The sequence below is a fragment of the Callionymus lyra genome, chromosome 6 (genome assembly GCF_982586985.1).
Source record: "Callionymus lyra chromosome 6, fCalLyr1.hap1.1, whole genome shotgun sequence".
NCBI lineage: Eukaryota > Metazoa > Chordata > Actinopteri > Syngnathiformes > Callionymidae > Callionymus > Callionymus lyra.
Genome location: NC_141823.1, coordinates 15,439,996 through 15,461,664, shown reverse-complemented (window position 1 = coordinate 15,461,664; position 21,669 = coordinate 15,439,996). Strand labels below are relative to the sequence as shown.

General features: G+C 39.2%; 2 protein-coding genes across 4 annotated transcripts; both read right to left on the bottom strand.

The window, feature by feature from the left end:
• Positions 1–3: 3 nt before the first annotated feature.
• Positions 4–14,517, bottom strand: tmem39a (transmembrane protein 39A). Of its 2 annotated transcripts, XM_087793874.1 has the most exons (9): positions 14,219–14,517; positions 9,055–9,264; positions 5,966–6,188; positions 5,788–5,871; positions 5,558–5,712; positions 4,208–4,562; positions 3,954–4,141; positions 3,142–3,262; positions 4–1,792 (listed from the first exon to the last, which is right to left on the bottom strand). In XM_087793874.1, exons 2-9 carry the CDS (start codon positions 9,165–9,167, stop codon positions 1,553–1,555), a joined length of 1,479 nt encoding a protein of 492 aa, XP_087650000.1. In that variant the 5' UTR covers positions 9,168–9,264; positions 14,219–14,517; the 3' UTR covers positions 4–1,552. The 2 variants fall into 2 exon arrangements, with proteins under 2 accessions (XP_087650000.1, XP_087650001.1); XM_087793875.1 differs by lacking the exons at positions 9,055–9,264; positions 14,219–14,517 and adding an exon at positions 7,148–7,210.
• Positions 14,518–15,217: 700 nt separating this feature from the next.
• On the bottom strand, positions 15,218–21,427 carry LOC148076530 (immunoglobulin-like domain-containing receptor 1). Of its 2 annotated transcripts, none has more exons than XM_087793871.1 (9): positions 21,248–21,427; positions 20,598–20,768; positions 19,540–19,689; positions 18,482–18,601; positions 17,970–18,116; positions 17,675–17,800; positions 17,420–17,598; positions 16,088–16,774; positions 15,218–15,957 (listed from the first exon to the last, which is right to left on the bottom strand). In XM_087793871.1, exons 1-9 carry the CDS (start codon positions 21,297–21,299, stop codon positions 15,919–15,921), a joined length of 1,671 nt encoding a protein of 556 aa, XP_087649997.1. In that variant the 5' UTR covers positions 21,300–21,427; the 3' UTR covers positions 15,218–15,918. The 2 variants fall into 2 exon arrangements, with proteins under 2 accessions (XP_087649997.1, XP_087649999.1); XM_087793873.1 differs by having other exon boundaries at positions 16,088–16,771.
• Between the last annotated feature and the right edge of the window lie 242 nt (positions 21,428–21,669).

Genomic DNA, 21,669 nt, shown 5'->3' with positions numbered 1-21,669 from the left:
ATAAACCGTTCCACTGCTTTATTTTGCATTTCCATGAATAAGTCATTCATTTTTCTCACATTTACATCCATCAACAGTTTTCCAACTTCGTCCCTGTTGCTCACTTCCAATCCTTCTCTACACCCGTGAACATCTCAGACCGGTGGTCATAATGTTTCCGAGATGATCCACGGGTTTTTATTAGACAATGTTTTCTGGAGGCCCACGGCGTCACACAATCATGATGCGAAACTGAAGCTTGAGTCAAACTCAAAGGAGGCAAAGAAATGAAGAGAGAACCTGAAGCGTTGATCACTTATTTAAAATCAAATACTGTGAAATGAAACATTCTGGTCGACAGCTGTGGGCGTTTGTTGGAACTGCTGCGACCCTTCAGCGCTGATGAGAGAGAAACAGATCGTGACCCACGACAGAAGAAGCTTTGTCCGATTCCATTTGGTCGGTGCCATGTTGTCCTTGTATGGAAGTATATCAGTGTCGTAACAATATTCAATGGTTGAATTTGAGATGTCAAATGTTGAAGCTTTACATTTTTGTATTGAAAGCTTTTCTTTTTCTTCTACGCATTCAATGTTTTTTTTGGGATCATTGAATTAAATTCTTTCTCTATTAAAAAGATGAATTTGTTTTTATTGAATCTTTGATAAAATACTTTGTATATTAAAAGGTTATATTTGTTTTTATTGATAGTTGAAAAAATAATAATTGAATGTCTTCGAAATACATTTTACTGATAAATACAGGTTGATATTGTAATTCTAATAATTAACAAAATGAAAATTCTAAATTCAATATTTTTGATTTGTTGCCGTTCAAATTCAATACAGATATACGAATATATTCATTCAGACTATACTGAATTTAAAAGGCAACAAATGAAAAAAAATGAAGTATGTCGGCGTTTTTGAATTTAATTATTGAAAAAATGCTTGAAAAAAAGTCAAACATTTCAATAAAAAAGTAGAAGTTTCAACCTTTGAAATGTTAAATCCAACCATTGAATATTCCGATGACCTCGATAGACTTCCGTAGCGTTGCCAAGAAAAGAGTTTGCAGTAATACTTGGATGCTTTAGGAGAGTTCAATGAGGAGCACCAAACATTCCAGGGAATCAACACCACTGTTGTCTGAACTTGCTCGCGCAGCGCAGACACAACAGTGATCCCATCACCATGGCGACAAGGTAAAGTCGGGCTCTTCATTCAACTCCTTTGAATGTGGTTGAAGGCTTCCATGTCAGAGCTGAAGAACCCGGACACGGCTCCGTCCACTGCTACAAAACTTTGTCTGCTTCCACCTAATTCACTCTGTGATTGGCCACATGCACTTAATATCTTTGGTGAGACTCACTCGGCACCCCTGACTCCGCTGTCGCCTAGCAACAACATAACACTGTCAGTCGTCAGTGCGGTAATGCCCGGCGAAATAGTATACAAAATAAAATATTCTTTTAAATATGTATATATTTATATATATAAACATTAAAAATAGAACCGTATCAAAACTTGTTTATGAGTTCACAGTCTGTCCCTTTGACCTCCAGCCGTGACCTCTATGACGTCTTGAGACTCAGGTCGTTGCTGGACGTAGAAAAGGAGTAGGCTTTGCCCAGGACCAGGCGATCTCGCAGCAGTTTGAACAGGACGTAATAGTTGCAGGTGAGGACCAGGCCCAGAGAGAGGGTGTGGTTCCAGCGCTCCGAGCGCAGCAGAGAGTACAGCTGGTACGTGACCACGCTGGACTCGATCCAGATCAGCAGGTTCAGGATCCGCAACGGCTTGTGGAAGAGAAACTGGCCAAAGACAAGGAGGGACGAAGTTCAGGGGTCAGAAGCAGCAGGTTGTACAGAGATAGAGGAAACTGCATTTATGATGCTAAAAGAGTGCTTTTGTAACTTTTCACTAAGATCCGTTTTTTTGAATGATGATCCGTCAGTTATTGACAATTATTTTTGAACGTGTAGGAACAGTTTATAATGTCAGAGCAGAGATTATTCAATTTCATAATAAGGATAATTTGAAAGTGTGATGAATAATATCTCTTCTCCGCTACTTAATGCAGAAGCAGTCCCTGACCACCCAAAAATAAAACAAAAAAAAGAAATAAATCGCACAAAATTCCCAACCAGCCTTCTAAGCTGAAGAAAAAATACTTTCTGAGTAGTGGTGTGAGAACATATCTATACACTTAAACATTGTAAATGTGGTAACAGCACTGTATTCATATTTACTACAATAAAAATTACATACGAATATGAAATTTTAATTTAAAATCCATTTGAAATCATAGTTATTTTATATTTTCATATTTAGTTTATATATTCACGCAGTTAATTAATTTTGTGTTGCAACTAAACTTTGGGCACTAGATGGAAGCAGTCATCACCTCCGTAGCTAAAGGAACGATGAAATCCCACGAGATCCTGAACGTGGACAATACTACAAATATATAGCGTTGTTCATACAGTATCCAAAAAAATCATATCATTACCCCTGTATCGTGATATGTATCATATCTCCAGATTCTTGCCAATACACGGCCCTATTTCTGATTTATTTATTTTTAATCAATACTTTGCAACTCATGCTTCATTCAATGACGCTGCAGCTGTACAAGTTCAGGACATTTTCTATGTTATCAAGCACTAATATGGACTCATCCGTATCAGCTCGACCCTCCTGCACAAGTGCTGGTTGCCATGCACAAGGCCAGTGTCTCCTTCAGAGGATGTTAGAATTTCTAGCTAGAAGTTACGCAGATATAAAATCTTATTGATAGCGACTGGAGTCATTTTATGTGGTCGGATGGTTGTCCCAAATCCAAGTAAATTAATGTTAACATCGTGACCTATAAAGATGTTGGTATTTAAGAAATATAGGGATGTCAACAATTATACAGACAATTCCAATAACAGTAAAATCATGTTGAAGGGAGGAAGAGAAGGACAAACACAGAGATGACTGAGATATATTGAGAATCTAAGAGTCATAAGAATCAGACTCATGCTTTAATCTTAAAGACATTTTGGTAAATAAATTATTTGTTCAACCAGTATTTTTAGACAACTAAAGGGATTTTGGCTCCTTGAGTGATGGAGTTTGACCCCACTGGTTTATTTTAAAAAAAAGGACAGAAACTCACGTAAAATCTTGAGTGCGAAACATCGGCAGGGAGAGCGACATTGTTGGGTCCGACTGCTTTGTACAGACATCGGTTGTGTCGTACCAGAACGCCCTGAGGCCACACGGTGCTCGCCGTCCACCTGGAGGAGAACAACAACTCATGACAACCACCTGACTGAGTGTGTGGAAGTATATCAGATGTATTAGAATATTTCAATTTTTCAAATGTTAATGTATAAAACTTTATTTCAAAATGACTTTATTAGAATAATTCTGTTTTATTTTTTTCATTTTTATAATTTGAAGAAATAATTTATATATTGAAAGTTGATTTTTTTTATTTTTAATAATATAATTTAATTATGGATATTTGTTATAATATAATATACATTTTTTATTTTTATTTTATTCTATTGTATTTTGTTAATAGTGTTAAATTTCTAATTTTGTAAATAATTGTATATTTTTAAGATCGTTTTTATTTTATTTTGTATTATCTCTTTTATTTTTATTTTTTTCCTTGCACTTTATTTTTTTTCAACTGTGCTGTTGTAAAAGTGTGTTTCCCCTCTGGGGATGAATAAAGATTTTCTTTTCTATTCTATTCTATTCTACTTATTCAATATAATAAATGTTCATAACTCAATATTTATTTGTGTGTGTAACCTTTTAAATTCACTATAAAAAAGTTGGTAATTGTGACAAACAAATGAAACCTTTCAATATAGAAAGTATTCAAATCACTTATTAAAAAACAACGCTTGAGAACAACATGGCAATAAAACAATTCATCATTTCAATCATGCATTATTGTCACTGTGCAGAACTCACATGTGCTGAGGTGTGTTGCTGTAGGAGCCAGACTCCAGCTTCTGCCAGCGTCCCAGGTGAGCCGCCGAGCGGTGCAGCTGGTCGCAGTAGCGAGGGGGCAGCAACTGACTCATCAGCATCACGAAGGCGTTGATCCACACCATGATCAGGTGCTCGCAGGACCAGCGCATGTCGTAGTACTGGGTGCTCTGTGTGTGAAGCAGAAGCCGATCTTAGCACCTGAGTAACGACTACGGTTACCAACAGAAACTCACCCTCACGAAGCACAGCGGCAGGAAGGCCACATAATAGGCACTGAAGAGCGAGTTGAAGAGAACTTCCTTGATCCGTCGGTTGAAGTCGCTCTTCAGCTCTTCCACCTCGCCTCGGATGAGATCCGGCGTGTTGGGCTGCGTGTGCGACGGGCAGCTGTGCGTGGGCATGAGCGGCGGGCTGGAAAACTGCTCCCTCAGGTTCTCTCGTAACAAAAAGAGGAAGTCCCGCGGCCGAAAGAAGCTGGTCTCTGTTAGCTCGGGGTGATGCTCCACCGAGTACTCGCAGTCTGGCGGGGGCGTCGTACTCTTTGACAACTCTTGATGGAAACAGCAGAGCGGGACGTAGACGCCAAATCTAGATTGAAATGAGGGAGAGAAATTCAACAAGGAGTTCAGCAATGACTTTTCTGATGAAATGATGTCAGAAAGCCAAGTCATTATGATTTGAATTAAGAAATACAAAAAAAAGGGTTAATAAAGGTGTAATGTAATGTAGGTGTAATGTATTATTTGTACTTGTGTTAGAAAAATGGATACACTCAAAGCAAAGCAATGACTGAGGACGAGAGGATACAGTCGACTCCAGCAACTTTTAAGGATGATGTTTGGACATAATTTGGTTTAAAACAAACAAAAGCAGTAACGACTTCATCCAGAGTCATGTGCGAGTGAAGTCCTTGGACAATACTGCAAAAACCTTTGACAAATCCTTTGCAGTTATAATTGGACTATGACTAGTAATGAATGATGGAAATTGAAAGCTTTGCAGTTTTTAGTTTTATAGTGTCACCTCATTCAGGCAGCATTAAAGGGCATACAGACAAAAAGCTGCATGTGGCCTCTTAGCCGCGCTAAGTCTGACCTACTTGATAAACCTTAGATTAGATTAGACTTTATTGATCCCACAGCGGCGAAATTCACGCGTGCAGTAGAACAAAAACATTTAACAGGGACAGAACACTAAAGAAAACAGACATGAGAGAAGAGTGGAAGTAAGAATAACATCAACTACATACATCACTGAAACACTGACCAACAATACTATAATTAAAGTGGTATGAAGACCTCGTACTGTATTATCATAAACAAGTGACTCTTCTTCCCTACTGTGTGAGCCGTTTCTGTAACGCTACTGCCACCTGCTGTCTTATTAAGCACATCACTATCAAGGATATTTCATAAAATAATATGTATAATAATGAGGGGAGTCTAGTGTTTTCAGAGTTTAAAAATATGAATCGATCTGCTCACCCACAAACACATTGAAACATGAAGCAGTTTTCATCAAACAATAACACAAAAATCTAGTGTTGTCAGGCGGACGTCTATAAAGCTGTGGTCTAGACTCACGGGTATCCCAGGAAGAGCAGGTTGAGCACAGAGTGGTTCTTGCACATGTTGACCAGCGTCCAGCAGAGCACCCAGCCACACAGGGTGAGCACGCTCAGTCGAACTATGATCAGGGTCCAGTACCGTAGAGGCGACTTGCCGCTCTTCTGAGACACCTGGACAGAATAACCAAATAAAAAAGAATATTATTTAAAAGTGCTTTCCACGGGAACTGAAATCTGTGCGTTTACCTCTGAAGCAACCGTCCACACGAACCTCCTGGCCAGCATCACTGTGATGAAGGTAGCCAGGTGGTAGTCCATCAGATGGAAGTTCTGAGGGGAGATAACTACCAGTTAGCATCTACCAGTATATTATGGTGGATGTGACAAGTTTAACATGAGAACGTGTTCAAGCATTGGTTCTTACAAGTGAGGTAGACGCAGACGGGTGGCTGTACGGGTACCACCAGACTGTCTTGTAGATGTTGATGTACTGGACAAACAAGGCCACCAGCAAATACACAAAGAGCTGGAACTCAAAGAGCAGTCCGCTGTCCAGGGGCAGCTCAGGGATCCTGGCGTGATAGACAGGTCCAGGGGTGATCAGGGCTGAGAGCGGGGGGGCTGAAAGACCCAAAGTGTTGCAGCACCTGACAGAAAAAAAACAACGGTAGAATCGAAGCGGCAATTCGTTTGAACAAAAGTTGCTTCTGAACTTTTTCAGGATCAGAATCAGAGCCAGTGTTGTCAACACAACACAGGGTTTTTTTTTCCAGGTGATGACAGTACAGCATAGGATGAATTAAATACATTGAAAAATTAAACAAATAAAATACAATTAAAAAGGAAAGGAGTGTGTGATAAAGACAGCAAACAGCAGAGTTCTTGGACCATTGTGTTCTAGTTCTGATAAATATCAGTCTCCGGCCTGATATTCAATTATTAAGCTACCATGATTTTTTACAAGGTGAAGATGTGATTGTGAATTAAAAAGAAAAACTTTTGTTTTACACGGTTTTATTATTCTTGAAAAGGTAGATTTTAAGATTTATAACCAACAAGGTTTATTGCAATACTGTATAACGCTTCCATGGTGTCACTTGTACATACATATTACAACCCAACTGTAAAAAAAACCTGCCATCCTTGAAAGACATGTCGCTTTTATTTGAGAAACTTTGAAGTTTAACAAAAACACTTGTCACGCACAAGACTCATGCAAAATGATGTAAATCTTTTGTGTTTCATAAAACCTCCCATCGAGTTTCACTTCTATTTTTGGTCTGTGTGGCCCCAAATTGAACCTTGATGTTCAACATTTTACATATTTTCAACACATTTAATGTTACGGAATCAATACTTGTATCACTACCAACTACTTCATGTGAAGCAGAACAAGCTTAGGAAGGGTCAAGAAGTCTTTATACAGATCATGACAGAATGGGTTTGTGACTTAAACAAGTTCTGGCTCCGTCTCGAACAGTGAGTGAAGTAGCACAACACGAGGTTAAAGAAACCGACCACAAACAGTAATGTGGTTTAACTACACATGGTTATTCTCAACATTATAGGATAAAAAACTGCCAGTGGAGGAAAGACATATACTTACATACTTACTCTAGATGTCTCGATCTATTTACTAAAAAGTTGGACTTTGAAAAGCATTTAATGGAAAAAGATTAATGATGATAGTGGCTTTATTGGGTTCTGAAAACAGAGGTGAACAAAGGACAAACTATATTATCAGCCGATAAGAAACCAATGCCTTTATATTGTCATAAAGGCATTGAATCGCGCAGGCTTTTCCTTGATTTTTCTGAGACTCCTGTGTTGTTCTCGCTGTCATCTTGACCTTTAAAGTATATATTTTATTATAAGTAAGTAATTTTTATTTGTATAGCGCTTTTCCAGACCAGGGTCACAAAGCGCTTAAATAATCAAAACAATATTCAATAAAGTATATACTTTAAAGGGAAAGATAAAACTGATAACACAACAGGAGTTCCAGAAAATCAAGGAAAAGCCTGAACAAATAAAAACGTCTACGTATAAGCGCAAAAAGTGACACTGGTCTGGAAAAGCGCTCTACAAATATAAATTACTTACTTACTATAAGTTTTAATAAAGTGGACACATACTTACATTCAAGTAAGTAGTAGTAGTTTTATGTAAGTAAGTTAGTAAGTAATTAGTATTTATAGAGCACTTTTCTAGACCACAAGGATAGGACAACATAAGGGATCATTCTTATTTAAGTTTGAAATAAACTTGTTGAAGTGTGTTGTGGTCTAGGATCAACCAGAAAGTGAGCTTGAAATGACTTCTAAGTAGAAACCAGAAAGCTGATGGCAGCTTCTGAGTAGAGGATGGACTGGTGGTTTTGGCCTTACTGTACTACCTTCAACTGTTCGTCTGTAATGTCCACCATTGAAGCCTAAACATGTGGAATTGTTACAAAAAACTTAAACAAGTCTGTATGTTAAGCTTGTTTGCAGCAGAAGCTAAACGGCTAACATGTTACATACATACAATTACACTTTATCATCATTCCCTTCACTGGTTATTTACAGCTAAGAGCACAAAAGGCAAACAGCTTGTGTTTTTTGCCATCGTTGTCACCTTAAATAAATAATAAATCCCAGAGTGACAGCCTGTTGGATGCATTTGTACAACCACACTTACAACTGTAAACCAACTAAGGTGTTTTATGTGAAAAATAAACAATAAAAAAAGACTCAAAGTGTACTTGAAGTGCAATAACAGTATTAGTATTGTTATTAGTATTACTGTAACAATACAAATTCTCTCTACTGATTTTTGTTCAAACGTCATGTAGTACTAGTACTAGTGAAGCATTTGGTGGCACAAGAGAACCAAAGCCCTCCCTGGGAATAAGTGTTTCGTACAGATGTTGATTTTGCATCATGATGCTGTATAGCTCAAGCACCTGAACGAACTACCACCACCATAATTTTAGCGCATACTGTCCTGATGGTCCGTGAAGACTCATCTGGTTAGGTCATTGTTTCTTTCACTTCCATTTGTTTTGTCCCAAACAGCAACATGTGGTAAGCTAACGTTAGCGCGGCTCGAAACCTTTTCAAGTGAGTTGAACCTGCATCTGTCATGGTGTGTATATGTTATGCAGGCTCATAAAACTCAACTTCAAATGAACGTGCCGCTGCTTGTTGACTTCCAAATAATTGATCTCATGCTCAAATGATTAATATTGTGAAGTTTTTATGAGTCCATTTTTTACTATAGTGTTAAGTCCCTATAAAAATGACATGATCATGTCAATATTATGTCTGAGGAGGATCAGTGTTTAGGTTTTGCTGTTCAAAAGACAGTTTTCTAGAACGCAGAGATCTTCAATCCTAACAACTAACCTAAAATATTACAAAAAATACAGTTCATGTCATTTTCCTGCTCTAGAATGTAGAATAAAGCCATAGATCGACTCATAATTTGGACCGTGGCGTGTCTTAGTTTGACGAGTCAACGTCGCATTAGTACCTGTTTCTGAAGCTCATTCCATTGCCGAGGTTGCTTCCCACCAGAGTCTGCAGGGATGGCAGGGCAGAGCGACTGAGCTGCTGTCTGCTGGGACCCCTGCGACCTCCTGGCATGGTCGCCGGTTCCCTCGGCAACCACAGGCGTCGTCAACCGAGAGCCACTGGCAGACCTCCCCCTCTCCTCAGAGGTCCACCATATACACCAAGACCACTGTGGGGGGGACACAGAGGAAGAAACATCAGCACATCATTCAGCAGCCATATCATTAGGCAACAACTCGGACAGTAAAGGTACATCCCTCTTCACGAATCAAACACACCCACCAAAGGGAGTGTATTTAGATTTTATTTTAAGTATGTTTGGGTTTGCTTTAATCTTTTTTTCAGATCACTTCAGGCTATTGACTGTGTCACTGTCAAACATTCAGATGATTTCACTTGATACTGAAGCATAAGAGAAGGTGAACAACGTCATTCTCACTGAAAAAAAATGTAGTAAAACATTTGTTTAACAGTTATAAAGTTTTATCTATCTATCTCAGACATGGTCTCAGCTGTGACTATCGGTGACTTGGTCATACTCCTACAAAAGCTAAAGTTGGGAAGAAAGCACATGACACAGTCAGGACAGATAGCATCTTAACTCAGTGAATTGTGGGTTTTTTTTCAGTTGAAACTGGATGACATAGGCAGAAAAAGGGAAGTCTTGAGTGAAACTGCTACCACTGGGGTTAAGCTTAATAATGTTTCTGATCATATTTTTTTTACAATTATGAAAATAAAAACATGGTGGTAAACTGAATTAATTAACTCACTACGAGAATACGCCGACTAGCATCCAGGAACATTATGATCAGGATTATTATCCAACTCAGCCTGGAATAATCACTTTACTGTAAATGTATGTAAGACAAGGTCAAAACTGCCAAAGAATTACATTTCTCTGATCTAAAGTCAGGTCACGGCACATAAGAGATGTAGTCAGCCCTGGTTAGATTTTCTCCCTTCATCCTTCAGAGATAACTCAATTGACTATATGTACACACACTTCCTCATTTCCTACAAGTACGTTAATTCACTTCCAGTAGCAGGTTTAAACTGGAAATATAGTTGTTTTTTTTTGGCTTAGTTCTAACTTAACAGTGGCTGGAATAAATATTATTTTTTTTTGCAGAAAGAGATTTAAATGTCAGCAATGAAAGCATGAAAAAAATAATTTCAAGTGTTACGTTTGAAGATAAACCCAAAAATGTAAAGATAAGAACCGGCAGTTGTGCCAGATCGGACTTCGATTATGACCTAGCAATGTTGCAATGTCTTGTACTTCAATTACATTTTTATTGAAAGAATTGCATCTGTTATTTGGTTTTAACATGGCAGTGGAAGTGAATGGCCGGTCTAATGGAAAATAAGGACCCAAGGCCACGATAGAGTATTTCTTTTTGGCCGAGCTCTTTCTTCATCACAACCAACACGGTGACATCATGACAGAAGACGCTGCACTGATGCATCCGTCGATCAGAACACTACATCCCTCCCTCACTTGTGAACAAGACCTCAAAATACTTGATCCACCTCGGTAAGGATCTCATTTGCCTGCAGTATTTCCTCTGAGAGGGTAAAGGTCTTGGTCGCCAACAGAACCACATCATAGAGCCATTGAAGAAAAACACTTTAATTAAGATTTCTTCCTCAGAACTGTTCATGTCAAAAACAAAGTTTCCCTGGAAAACCTGTCGATTTTTTCAAAATATGTTCTGTTAAATGCATCACTGACTTAAAGTGATTGTTCACCCAAAATAAAAAAATAAATAAAAAAATAAAAGAATCTATTTCTTTTAAGAGTTAACATAGTTAGAAAAACAAGCTTAAATATAGATGTTTTTTTTCAACAATTCCTCTTGTCGAGGCTTCAATAAAAGATGGACGTTACAGAACAGAACCTTGGAGGTAATTGGATGTTTTTACATGTCTTTGTGGACGAAGACGAAGATGAAAACGACAACAAATGACCGCCAGTTGCTTCGACTTACATGTTGGCCTATGATTCCATCAATTTAACCGTTTTTATAGTTGTACATCAGTATCTAACAACCGTTTCCCTGGCCTGTTTACATGGCTGCTGGAACAACATTGACACAGTCAAACTACGCATCTGTTGTCTTGTAGCCTTACACCATGAGCAAATACAAAAAAACAAAAATCCAATAAACTTAATGTTTGTCACACAGTAGATACATGGTATCACATTTACAAACATCAGTAGGGATATTAAATCATACTCAAGGCCAAATATTTCAACGTCTAATTTCTTGCTCACTCAAAGTTGCTTTAAATGAATAAACTTTCAACACATACAATGACACAAGGCTACGACCTTGTATACTTTGCTACTATAATGTGGAACTTGTTTATCTAATAAGGGAAAATGTTTTGATCGTATCCCGAAAGTCAGTGCACACTTCCTTCTTTCTACTAAAACAAATCATCACAAAAGTTACTTGTTTATCTCACGCATATGTGCAATGTTTGTCGTTTGGAGTGTCAAGTGTTTCAGCATGTGATTGTGTCTCCACATGCATCGCAGTGTCAGTTCCTCATTGTGTTCAAGTCTACATATTTCTCAGTCCAATTTTTTTTTTTACATTAACTATATAGCTGGCATTTATAGAAAGTCACTTTCAAAGAGGAAGGCATGCAGGATCAGTCCCTGTTACTGGCCTCTTTACCCTCACCATGATATGAACTCTAACCTTTTGTGCCAATAAAGTGTGTAGGGTTCAGTCCCGATCTGTGTGCAAAAAAGAACTTCCAGAGAGGATTTATCATCCATCTTTGACCGAGAAGACAGTAGGATATGTAGTTTCTAAGACGCTTAATCATTTCTTTTACAACCACCAACTTTTAAATGCTAAAGAATTCAAAATTCTGCAACTCAAAACCCCTGAATAGCTAAATCAAACATTCCGTAGTTTCAACATAAGCTTAAGTTTTGACTTTAAGCAAGTGCGTTTACTTTATCTACTTTACTTGACGAATGAGTGACTTCCAGTCAAAACGAGTTCTTCCTTCCTGTCATCGGATAAGCAGTAGATGGTGTCATATTTTTAACATAAATCAACAGAGCATGAATGAAGCACATCAGCAGCACAAGCATTACCAGAACCACAGGAAGATGAATACTGTGGCGTGTTCGTTTGTAAATGATGTTCCTGACATCTGCACATGCACTGTGACATCATTACCAATGATCGTCTCTTCTGCAGGACTTCTGATCCATCTTCAGGACAAGAATAGTTATATCGCCAGTTCTAGTTGCTCCTGAATATTAAATACATATACCAAGAATAAACTTCTGCACATTCCTCAATCCCTCTATTGAAAACAACACTAATCGAGTTAAAGTGACCTTCCAATGGCACTTTGGACATCCATGTGAAAAAAATCTATAAAGTTACGTAAGGTGAGTATTTGAATCTGTAGGAGCTTAATTTATTTTACTTGTATTATCCGACTGAATAGAGCTTGGTTGTTGGTCGGGTCGACTTTACAATTATTTAAATATCAAGTATATTTACTAGCTTGTTGGGTAGTTCCTTGAATATCCAGTATGATCGTATTTGCTCAAGCTGGAGTGTAACATGACGGTTTGGTAAATCTGTTGTTGAAGTGCCAATAAGGTTATCTTATTTTTTTTATTATTATGACTAACAATAAATTAAATAATGAATTTAACAAGTTACAACAAGCAATTGATTCATACGACAGCAATAGAGAGAAAATATACTCGATTGTTCGTTTTAATCCTACTGTATGTCGACCACAGTTTTAACCAGTTGATCCTTGTAATATAAGGTGCTGCGTGTATTCATTCATTCATTACACACTAGTGGAAGTGGATGCTCGAGTCAGACAGTTGCTGTGTCTCAAATCGCATACTTCTCTTAGTATACTAGAAGTTAGTATGCATCAGGATAGTGTACATACTAACTAGTACACAAATTCTTCACAGATAGTATCTAATCAAACACTGCTGCTACACACTAACCGGAAATCACATGACAGCTTCTTCTTCTACTTCTATTTAAAGATAGTTGCAACCAGCTGTTGGAACGCTATCGCCGACACCTGCTGGCAGCACGTTTTGCAAGTTTGTAAAAATAAATAACAAATATGAGAATCGAAATATAAGCGAGATATTTACGCTGGTATCAGCACCGAAGAAGTGTCATCCTTCTACTGCTGCGGAAAATACACCTGTACGTATATGTATATATATATGCATATATATATATAGCGTAACTTCCGTTAACAACGTCACTAAGATGGCGGCCGTTTAGGGTAGATAGTGTCCATCGAACCATGCTCAGTTTTGTGGGCGTTTTAGTACTTTCGCACACTAAGAATTGAGACGCACTTACGCACTAAAAATACTAACTTTTAGTACGCAAGTATGCGATTTGAGACACAGCAAGCGTTTCAAACTGAATCCAAGATGGAAGAGGAAGTTCAACCGTCGAAGCTGTAATAAATGTTGGATATCAGTTTTTGAACTTTAGTCATCGACCGTTGGCGCCAATACCACATTGTAGCGACTGACTTGAACTTGAGTTAATGTATATATGGTGCTGTAGTTTTTGATCACGTGTCCTCTAGGGTGACATCAGGACCTGTTTTTTTATCATCTTCTCAGCTCATCTTGGCCCCATTGCCCTGTGAGTAAACGTAGCTCCGCCCCCAGCAGTCTGAGTGACAACTCAGACCTCAGTTAATACATAACTGTGGAGTTTACAGCTCTGTGTTGACACTAGTATCTATCTATCTATCTAGTAGGATCACTACTGGAGGTGGAAGCTTCAGCTACAGCTGCAGAGGGAGGGACGACTTCAAAAGTGAAGCAGGAACTAGAAAGAGTGTAAAAAAAAAAGTGATGTGTAAGTCCAGGAACGGTTGGATGGAACAGATAAGCTCGTGTGACTTGTGTTCAGATGAATGTCGTGGAAAGTAGATGGTGTTTGATTCCCTGCAGACTTGCTATGACATGTACTGAAGCAGTGATGGCAGCACTTTCTTCTTCTCTCTCCACTTTCTCTACAGCACCTTTCTAAGAACTCACGTGGCGTCCCTGAAACACATGAACGTATATTTAAGTTGTATTTACTCACAGAGAACACGGGAGGGCGAGGAGGACGAGGATGCATCGGTCAGTTGTGCGGCTTCCAGCCGGACGTGTCCGCGGGGGAACCGAACATTTCTGCCGAGTCCAGCTTCAGTATCTCCGGCTGAGCCGCGGCTGTGGCGGCCCGCGAACACGACGGCGGTGCTGGAGGGTCGCTGTCACTTCTCCGGAGACCATAAAAAGCCGATAGAAAGTTGAAGCTCCGGGCTTTTTTTTGCAGAGCAACAGTGTAATTGCTGCTGCTGCACTGAGACCGACGTGGCAAAGCTGAACCGCCTCTCGTCGTGACGTCATCCGAGCGCGACTTCTACAACTAGTTAGAGTGTGCTTTTTTTTAAGCTTGTTTTTATTTTTATTTTTGCACTATACAGTTTTAGTGTAATTATTAAACAATGTTTAGTGGAGAAATAGTAATAGTTATTACGAAAAATTACAATGCATTTTTTAACGACTATTAAAACTGATCACGTGGTCAACAAAAGGTCTAATTTTACACACTAGAACGGTGTTTACTTATATCGATTACAATTTTAATTTAAAATTATTGGACGGTTCCATTAACAGCATTACAATGAGATCATTTTAGATAACGTGTAGCAACATTTTTGATGCAAAATAAAAATTGTTTAAAAAAAAAACCCCGATCATAACTTTGTTATATGTTTATTTTATGTATGTATGTATCAGTGAGTTGGCGTTAACACAGGAAATTTGTTTGCACAACAGCTAAAGATAAAACACATTTGATTGAGTCTTATTAAAGCTATGACGAGGTTTTTAGTGTGGTTGTGAACGAGAATTGTTTTTTCCTGTCCAATATTAAAAATGTAAATATTCAAAGAAATATGATGCATGTTGACATGTGAGGGAATAAACAACATTGTCAGTTAAATCATGAGCAATATTTGTAAAGTGATGGAAATAAAAGGTCAACAAGATCATCATGTTGCATAATAAAAGTTGGCTACCAAAATAAGTACACAACTCAAATGGGACCCTTTTTATTTTTTGTATCATTCTTACTCACACTTGTATGTGTTCAGCCTTAACTTACAAATATTTCCAGTGATTTTAATAGAAATAAAAAACACAAAAATAAAATAAAAATATTTTTAATGCAAGACACGATGCAAAAAAAACAACAACTTTATACACATTTCAACATGACCACCAGCACAGGGTCCCTTAGATAGAACTGCTGCAGTGCACATGTGGACATTGATCAAAAAATAAAACTTAATTTCATCATTTCCACACATACATTGACACACATTATACATCAAGACTTCAGTGGGACATGACTAGGGATGAAGTTTAACATTTTGTCAATCTTGGTTTTGTGAATATGGCTCAATCCACAAAAAAAATCCAGTAGGAAAAAAAAAAGGAAATAACAGTTTTACACAAAGTCAATCTACTTCAATTTCACCTAGTTAACCATTAGACCGTAATGTTATTGCACTGATCCTTAGAGTCTTGAAACTTCACACATGAACCTGTACAACGAAAGGTTACTGATCTACATCAGTCAAATAACCAAACTCTCTGGGATACAGACGTGTTTCTTCTCACCAACATCCGGATCACACACACAATACAAAAGTGTTGCACTTGATGAGACTATCGTTCTAGTGAGGTACGCTTCCATTTACAGGGCTTCACGGGGCGTGTCAGAGCCGCGGACGTTCAGATGACGACGCTGTTGCCACTGCGAGAAACATTGTCCTGAGAGAGACACACTTGCTTTAGATTCTTGTCAATGAAATCATCAATTTAAATATATGCGTGTGTGCACGTGTTGGAGGAAATTAAAATTGAGACTTTTTTTTGTGGACTAGAGCAGTGAGTGTCTTACAGAATATTGCCCTTTCCTCCTCGTTCCTGGCTTCTGCTCGGGCTCGTACTCTGTGTAGTTGGGAGGTTTGTCAACCCAGCCTCCGCCGCCTCCTCGCCTCCCGCCGCCCCGTCGGCTGCTGCCCTCATCGTCCGAGCTCCAGGACCCCGCCCGGCGGGACGCCGGAGGAGAATAGTTCCCTCTCGACCTGCCGTCAAACAAGTCATCCCTGGAGCGTGATCTCATCGGCTCGGGACCTCCTCGTGAGTAACCCGGTCCCCTTCCGTCCAGCGACTCTTGGCTATAGCTCCTGGGAACCCCCCGTGAGCGGGCGGGTGAGGGGTATCGTCTACCGGCTCCTCCTCCGCGATCTTCACGTCGCCCGAAACCGCTGCGACTGCTCTCACTGGAGCTGGGCGGGCGGGACTTAGGAGGAGGGGGCTTCCTACCTCCGTGCGTCTCCCTTATCGGCGGAAGTGTGATGACTCGACGCTCCATGGGACCCTCGCCCAGGCCGGAGATCATGCTTGGGGGCCCGGGGGAGTAGGGTACCGAGATGGGCATGTTCTGGGGAGGAACTTGCATCGGCTGCATGTGATGAGGAGGAACTTGCATCGGTTGCATGTGATGAGGAGGAACTTGCATCGGTTGCATGTGATGAGGAGGAACTTGCATTGGCTGCATGTGAGGAGGAGGAGCTGGCTGCTGCTGAGGTGGGGATGAAGAAGAAGAAACTTTACAATGAGATGGTAAGAAAAAAAACGAGATTGAATTGTGTCACATGATATTATGTACTCATAAACAACTTTTCAATCAAAAAGTGAAATTAATAAGCAAAAAAAAGGTTATTATTTGTTCATATGTCTTCATTTATCTCTAAAATGTCCCCTTGTTGGACTAATAAAGGAAATCTATCCATCTTACAATTCTGAGTTTGGGGGCAGGAGTGGAGTAAAAGTATCTGGATGTTCTGTTCTATGTTAGTCTTTGTATCCTTTGTCTTTTTTATTTTTCTTTGATCTATGTTCTTGTTCTTTATCCTTAGACTTGGATTGTATCATCTTGTTCTTTCTCTTTATTCTTGTTCTTATTTTATTTTGATTTATTTTTTATGAAAAATTGCTGTATTTGCTGTGGCTATTGGAAAAAACTATTTCCCGAAGGAGACCCTTCTGAGGGATCAATAAAGTTCTACCTTACCTTAAAAATCTATCAATCCTCTCTAAACTGCCGCAGCTACATCAAAGGAGTAAAGGGTTGAGGACCCTAAGGATACCACATGTTTTATTCTGACGTCCGTTTACATTTTATTTGAATTCACTGAAATCAGGGCAGAGAACTGGAAACTCGTACCTGGAGCAGTGGACTGGCCATATCCATCCCCCGAACCTGGCTCTCCAGGTAATCCAGCATCTGGTTGTTAGCGGGGGTGTTGGTCCCGTGGACACTGGGGGCGGGCATGCTGTAGGCCGAGGACTGGGGATGGGGAAGAGGCATGGGTTTCATGGGAATGCTTTTCCCCGATGCAGTTCCTGGATCACAGAACACAGTTTTTTTTCGAAATGTTAGTGATTTGTTTGTGAAGCTCCGGAGAGTTGACTCGTTTACCTGCGTAAAGAAGAGGGTTCATCTGCGACGAGGACATGTGGCTCATGGGAGTGTACAGCGGCTGACCCCCCATCCAAGGAGCCATGGCCCTCTGAGCGTCTTTCATCATGCGATGCTGCATGACAGCTGGAGACAACACCATAATGAGAGCAGTTATATTTAGCGCCACGCGATGGCGCCAAAGGCATTAGGAAGAATAACATGCTCGCCTTGATTAAAGAACTACAACAACTATGTAACCTGACTGGGCCACTAGTGTAGAGAAGAGATTCTAGAATAACCTTATTTTATCTACCTTTTTCTGGACAGCAGCACTGCTGAGGACAGCAGGGACAGCGGACGTAGCAGCAGCAGGCTTGAGGACAACACTGGCAGCAGCAGATGCAAAAGAGGAGGATGAGGAGAAGTGCACCGATGACGATGAACAACACCGTCAACCAGTCTGTGGAAGAGAAGAAGAGTCATCTTTGATCGTTCTTTAAACATTTGACGGATAACTTTGGAAACATTCATCTTTGTTTAAATAAACACAAAAGTTTGATGAAACATTTCCTGTTGTGATGATAGATTATGAAAATGTATTTGCAAATATGCAGTTATTTTGTATTTTTACACATATTCTTTAGTGATACAATGTTTATATTGCAGCAAATAGTAAAATATTCCTAAATCCTGATAAACTGTCACAACAGACATACGGGAAATATTTTTGCTATGGTCAAAAAAGCTAATATAACCCAACTATGTAGTAGTCTCCATTTTTATTTTAATGATAATAATAAATAATAATAATAAAGAGTCACTCACGGTAGACGATGAGTTTGATTTCTTTGTCCGAGTCTCCAGAGGTGTCTCCTGCAGCCTGCACTGAGCAGAAGTACACTCCGTTGTCCCACCACATGATTTCATTGATCACCAGGTCAGCATCTGCACAAAAGAAACGTTTTTAAATATGTATAAAATCATGAAATTGTCTATTTGTTGTTATACTGGATTTATTGACTCTCTCCGAAGCCACCAAAATATCTTACATAGAAAAAACACCAAAATACTATTTAGTATTTTGACATGAACCCTTAGACAAAAAAACAGGACCAGCTCTTCCCACAAATTTCCATTAAGGAAATGTTATTTTGGACAATAGAAAAATAGAAGAAAACACCTGCAATCATTGACTCGTTTTACTGGGTCAAATCTTGGACTGTCATTCAGCAATGTTCAGGTAATTCTGTTATTATTAGGAATGTAGTGCAATCTAAAACCAACACCTCAGATACTAGCTAATGTATGGGTTATGAGGCAAATATTAATACTGAAATATGGGGGGAAAGGCAGTGCCAGAAGGAGGAGGCGATGATTGGTGATGTGAAAGCAAGCATAAAGTCTTCTAACTGACATAACCACATCATTTTAACCACATAAAATAATAATTTTAATTGAAGTAGTCATGATATTATGCAGTTCAAGTTATTCACCTTGTGTTTTGATGGTTATTATACTAAAATATTATCATAAATGATGAGCTCCAGGCACATGAAAGTCATACCAAGAGTTTTTATTTAAGAGTTTAAAACTCAAACTTCCAGAAAGAGTTGTAATAAGACATATGAGATAAACTATCTCATAAACAAATGTGTATCTTAATTGTGAAAAATGAAGTCCAGTACAATTTTGTTCTGGTTAACAAGAACCCGCCACAATAAAGTACCCTACCATACTTTATGATCATCATCCAAGTCAAGGAAAACTCCATGATTATCAAACTCCTAAACCCGAGTCTGGTCTGAAGCACTACTACGAAGCTCTTTGGGGTCAGTGAACGTCTAAAAAAGATTTACTGACAAACAAAAAAAGAAGGAACTCACTGTTTTGGATGGTGATCTTGCGTTCACTGTATTCTGCACCAAGAATCGGCTGATTGGTTCCTTTTTTCTGGACGATGGTACGAACGGTCCTCTGGCGGTCGGGGCAGTCATTGGAGGGGTCTTGATTCAGCTGCAGTGCAGACTGGTACGCTACGATTACAACACACGTTTCATTATCGTTGACGCACAAAACACTGAACACAAAGTTGATCAAAGAGATAATAAAGATTCAACAACACAATATTTGTGTCGTTTACCAAACTATAAAACAAAATACCAAGCAAACCTTAAAAGGTTTAATCTCATCTTTGGTATAATTGTAAATATTATAAATGCAATAGCATTTCAAAATATAAACAAGAGGTTATCTGACAACATTACAAAAGAGTTAATTGAACATCAAATATCCTTCTAATTTCAGTAAATTCACAAGTAACTAAATCAATATTACTCGTGTTAACAAGGGACGTGTCACACCGGGGAACTTTTCATGTTTTTATTTCTGTTGGAAGCTCTGTTAACCCTTGTGATGCTGACAAAGGCGAAACATGTGTAAATAATTGCTAAATAATCACATAAACATTTTGACTTTTGTCTCCATTTAATCTGGATTAAAAACCTGCTATTTAGGAAACAATTCATCCACCAGGGAGGTTATGTTTTAGTTACAGAATACACATATATATTTGCAGTTCAACAGCGTCACTAACACTCATGACTCATGTCATTTGTTCAACGTCTCTGAACAAATGTTTTGCTAAAAGTAGGTCAATCCGTCCCAAAAACCTAGTAACATCCAGGGCCGGGTCTAGACAGGCATGTATGAGGGGGCAGCCACAAATCTTGAGGGGGCATTGTGCCGTTACTTACTTACTTACATGTAAGTTTGAGGGGGCACAACATTTATTTGAGGGGGCCAGGCCCCCTCTTGCCCCTGCCTAGACCCGGCCCTGGTAACATCAGATGCTAATCTAAAAATAATTTCTTGAAAACATTCTACTGGGAAATTAGCTCAAGTGGTTACGTCGTCTGAGCTTGAGGGGCACGTGGGCGCTCACCTGTGGAGTAGTACTCCAGGACAGGGTCCTTGCAGAAGGACTTGTACCTCCAGATGACCAGGACATCCTGGGCATTGGCTGAGGTGGAGTAGTCACAGCGCAGGATCACAGACGCGAACAGGGCTGTGCTGCGCTCCTGCTGAGGAACCACCACCTGGATACACCTGGAGACTGCAGGTGGGGACGACACAAAACAAAAAACACAACAATGAACGTAAAAAAAAGGACAGGTTGATAGAAAAGGGAGGGGGAGGAGAGAAAGGAATGTTTTTCGGTGATGTTGGGTTTCTATTTTCAAAGCGGTAAAACCAGAATAACAGGTGACACAGACAATGACACAGGAAACGTCTTTACCTGAAACCAGGTGAACGAGAGCCGTTTTCAAATGTTAAGGTAAATAAGTTTGTACAATGTTTAAAAATAAACCTACACCAGTAAGAATTTAAACAACGCAACGCCCTGAATTATATTTATCTTTTATTTAAAGATATTCCCTTTTTCTCGACAACCAGGATTGTTTGTCGAGAATAGTCACGTGTGCGATACTTCCAATGAGATTTGACAATAAAGAGTCAATTAAAAAGTTGTATTTGGACCAGATTATAGCGTAATATTTTTAACTTAATATTAAACTAAAAGTGTGAACTCACGTTTCAGCAGAGTCAGCAGGAGGCTCGCGGCGAGTAAACATCCTCGCGCCATCGTCGACCTAACACTAGTGAAGTTTAAAACTAGCAGATAAAAGATCAAATGTTAAAAGTATCGCCCGCTCAGCTTACACACAAGTGTCCATCGTCTTATCTCGTTGCGTGTTTGCTGCGCTCGCTCGCCACAGACCACGCCCCGATACAGGTACATCTCTACACGGAGGTGTGACGTCACTTAACGGAAATCCGGCAAATACTCAGCTTTCTTCTTTCCTTATCTGAGTCAACAATCGCCATGTTACTTGTTATCGCAGATACTCGTCTTTAAACGACATTTAAACGACAGATTAACAGATGACTTGGAGAACATTTTATAGGAAAAATTAAGTTCAAAATCAGCAACAACCACTAGATGGCAGCATTCG

Coding starts and splice junctions, on each gene's coding strand:
- tmem39a (XM_087793874.1), bottom strand. CDS start 9,167: ATGCCAGGAGGTCGCAGGGGTCCCAGCAGACAGCAGCTCAGTCGCTCT. Junction 6,189..9,054: donor GGAATGAGCTTCAGAAACAG/GTACTAATGCGA, acceptor TTTTTCTGTCAG/GTGCTGCAACACTTTGGGTC. Junction 5,872..5,965: donor CGTCTGCGTCTACCTCACTT/GTAAGAACCAAT, acceptor ATCTCCCCTCAG/AACTTCCATCTGATGGACTA.
- LOC148076530 (XM_087793871.1), bottom strand. CDS start 21,299: ATGGCGCGAGGATGTTTACTCGCCGCGAGCCTCCTGCTGACTCTGCTG. Junction 19,690..20,597: donor CCTGGAGTACTACTCCACAG/GTGAGCGCCCAC, acceptor TTGTAATCGTAG/CGTACCAGTCTGCACTGCAG. Junction 17,599..17,674: donor GAACCCTCTTCTTTACGCAG/GTAAACGAGTCA, acceptor TCTGTGATCCAG/GAACTGCATCGGGGAAAAGC.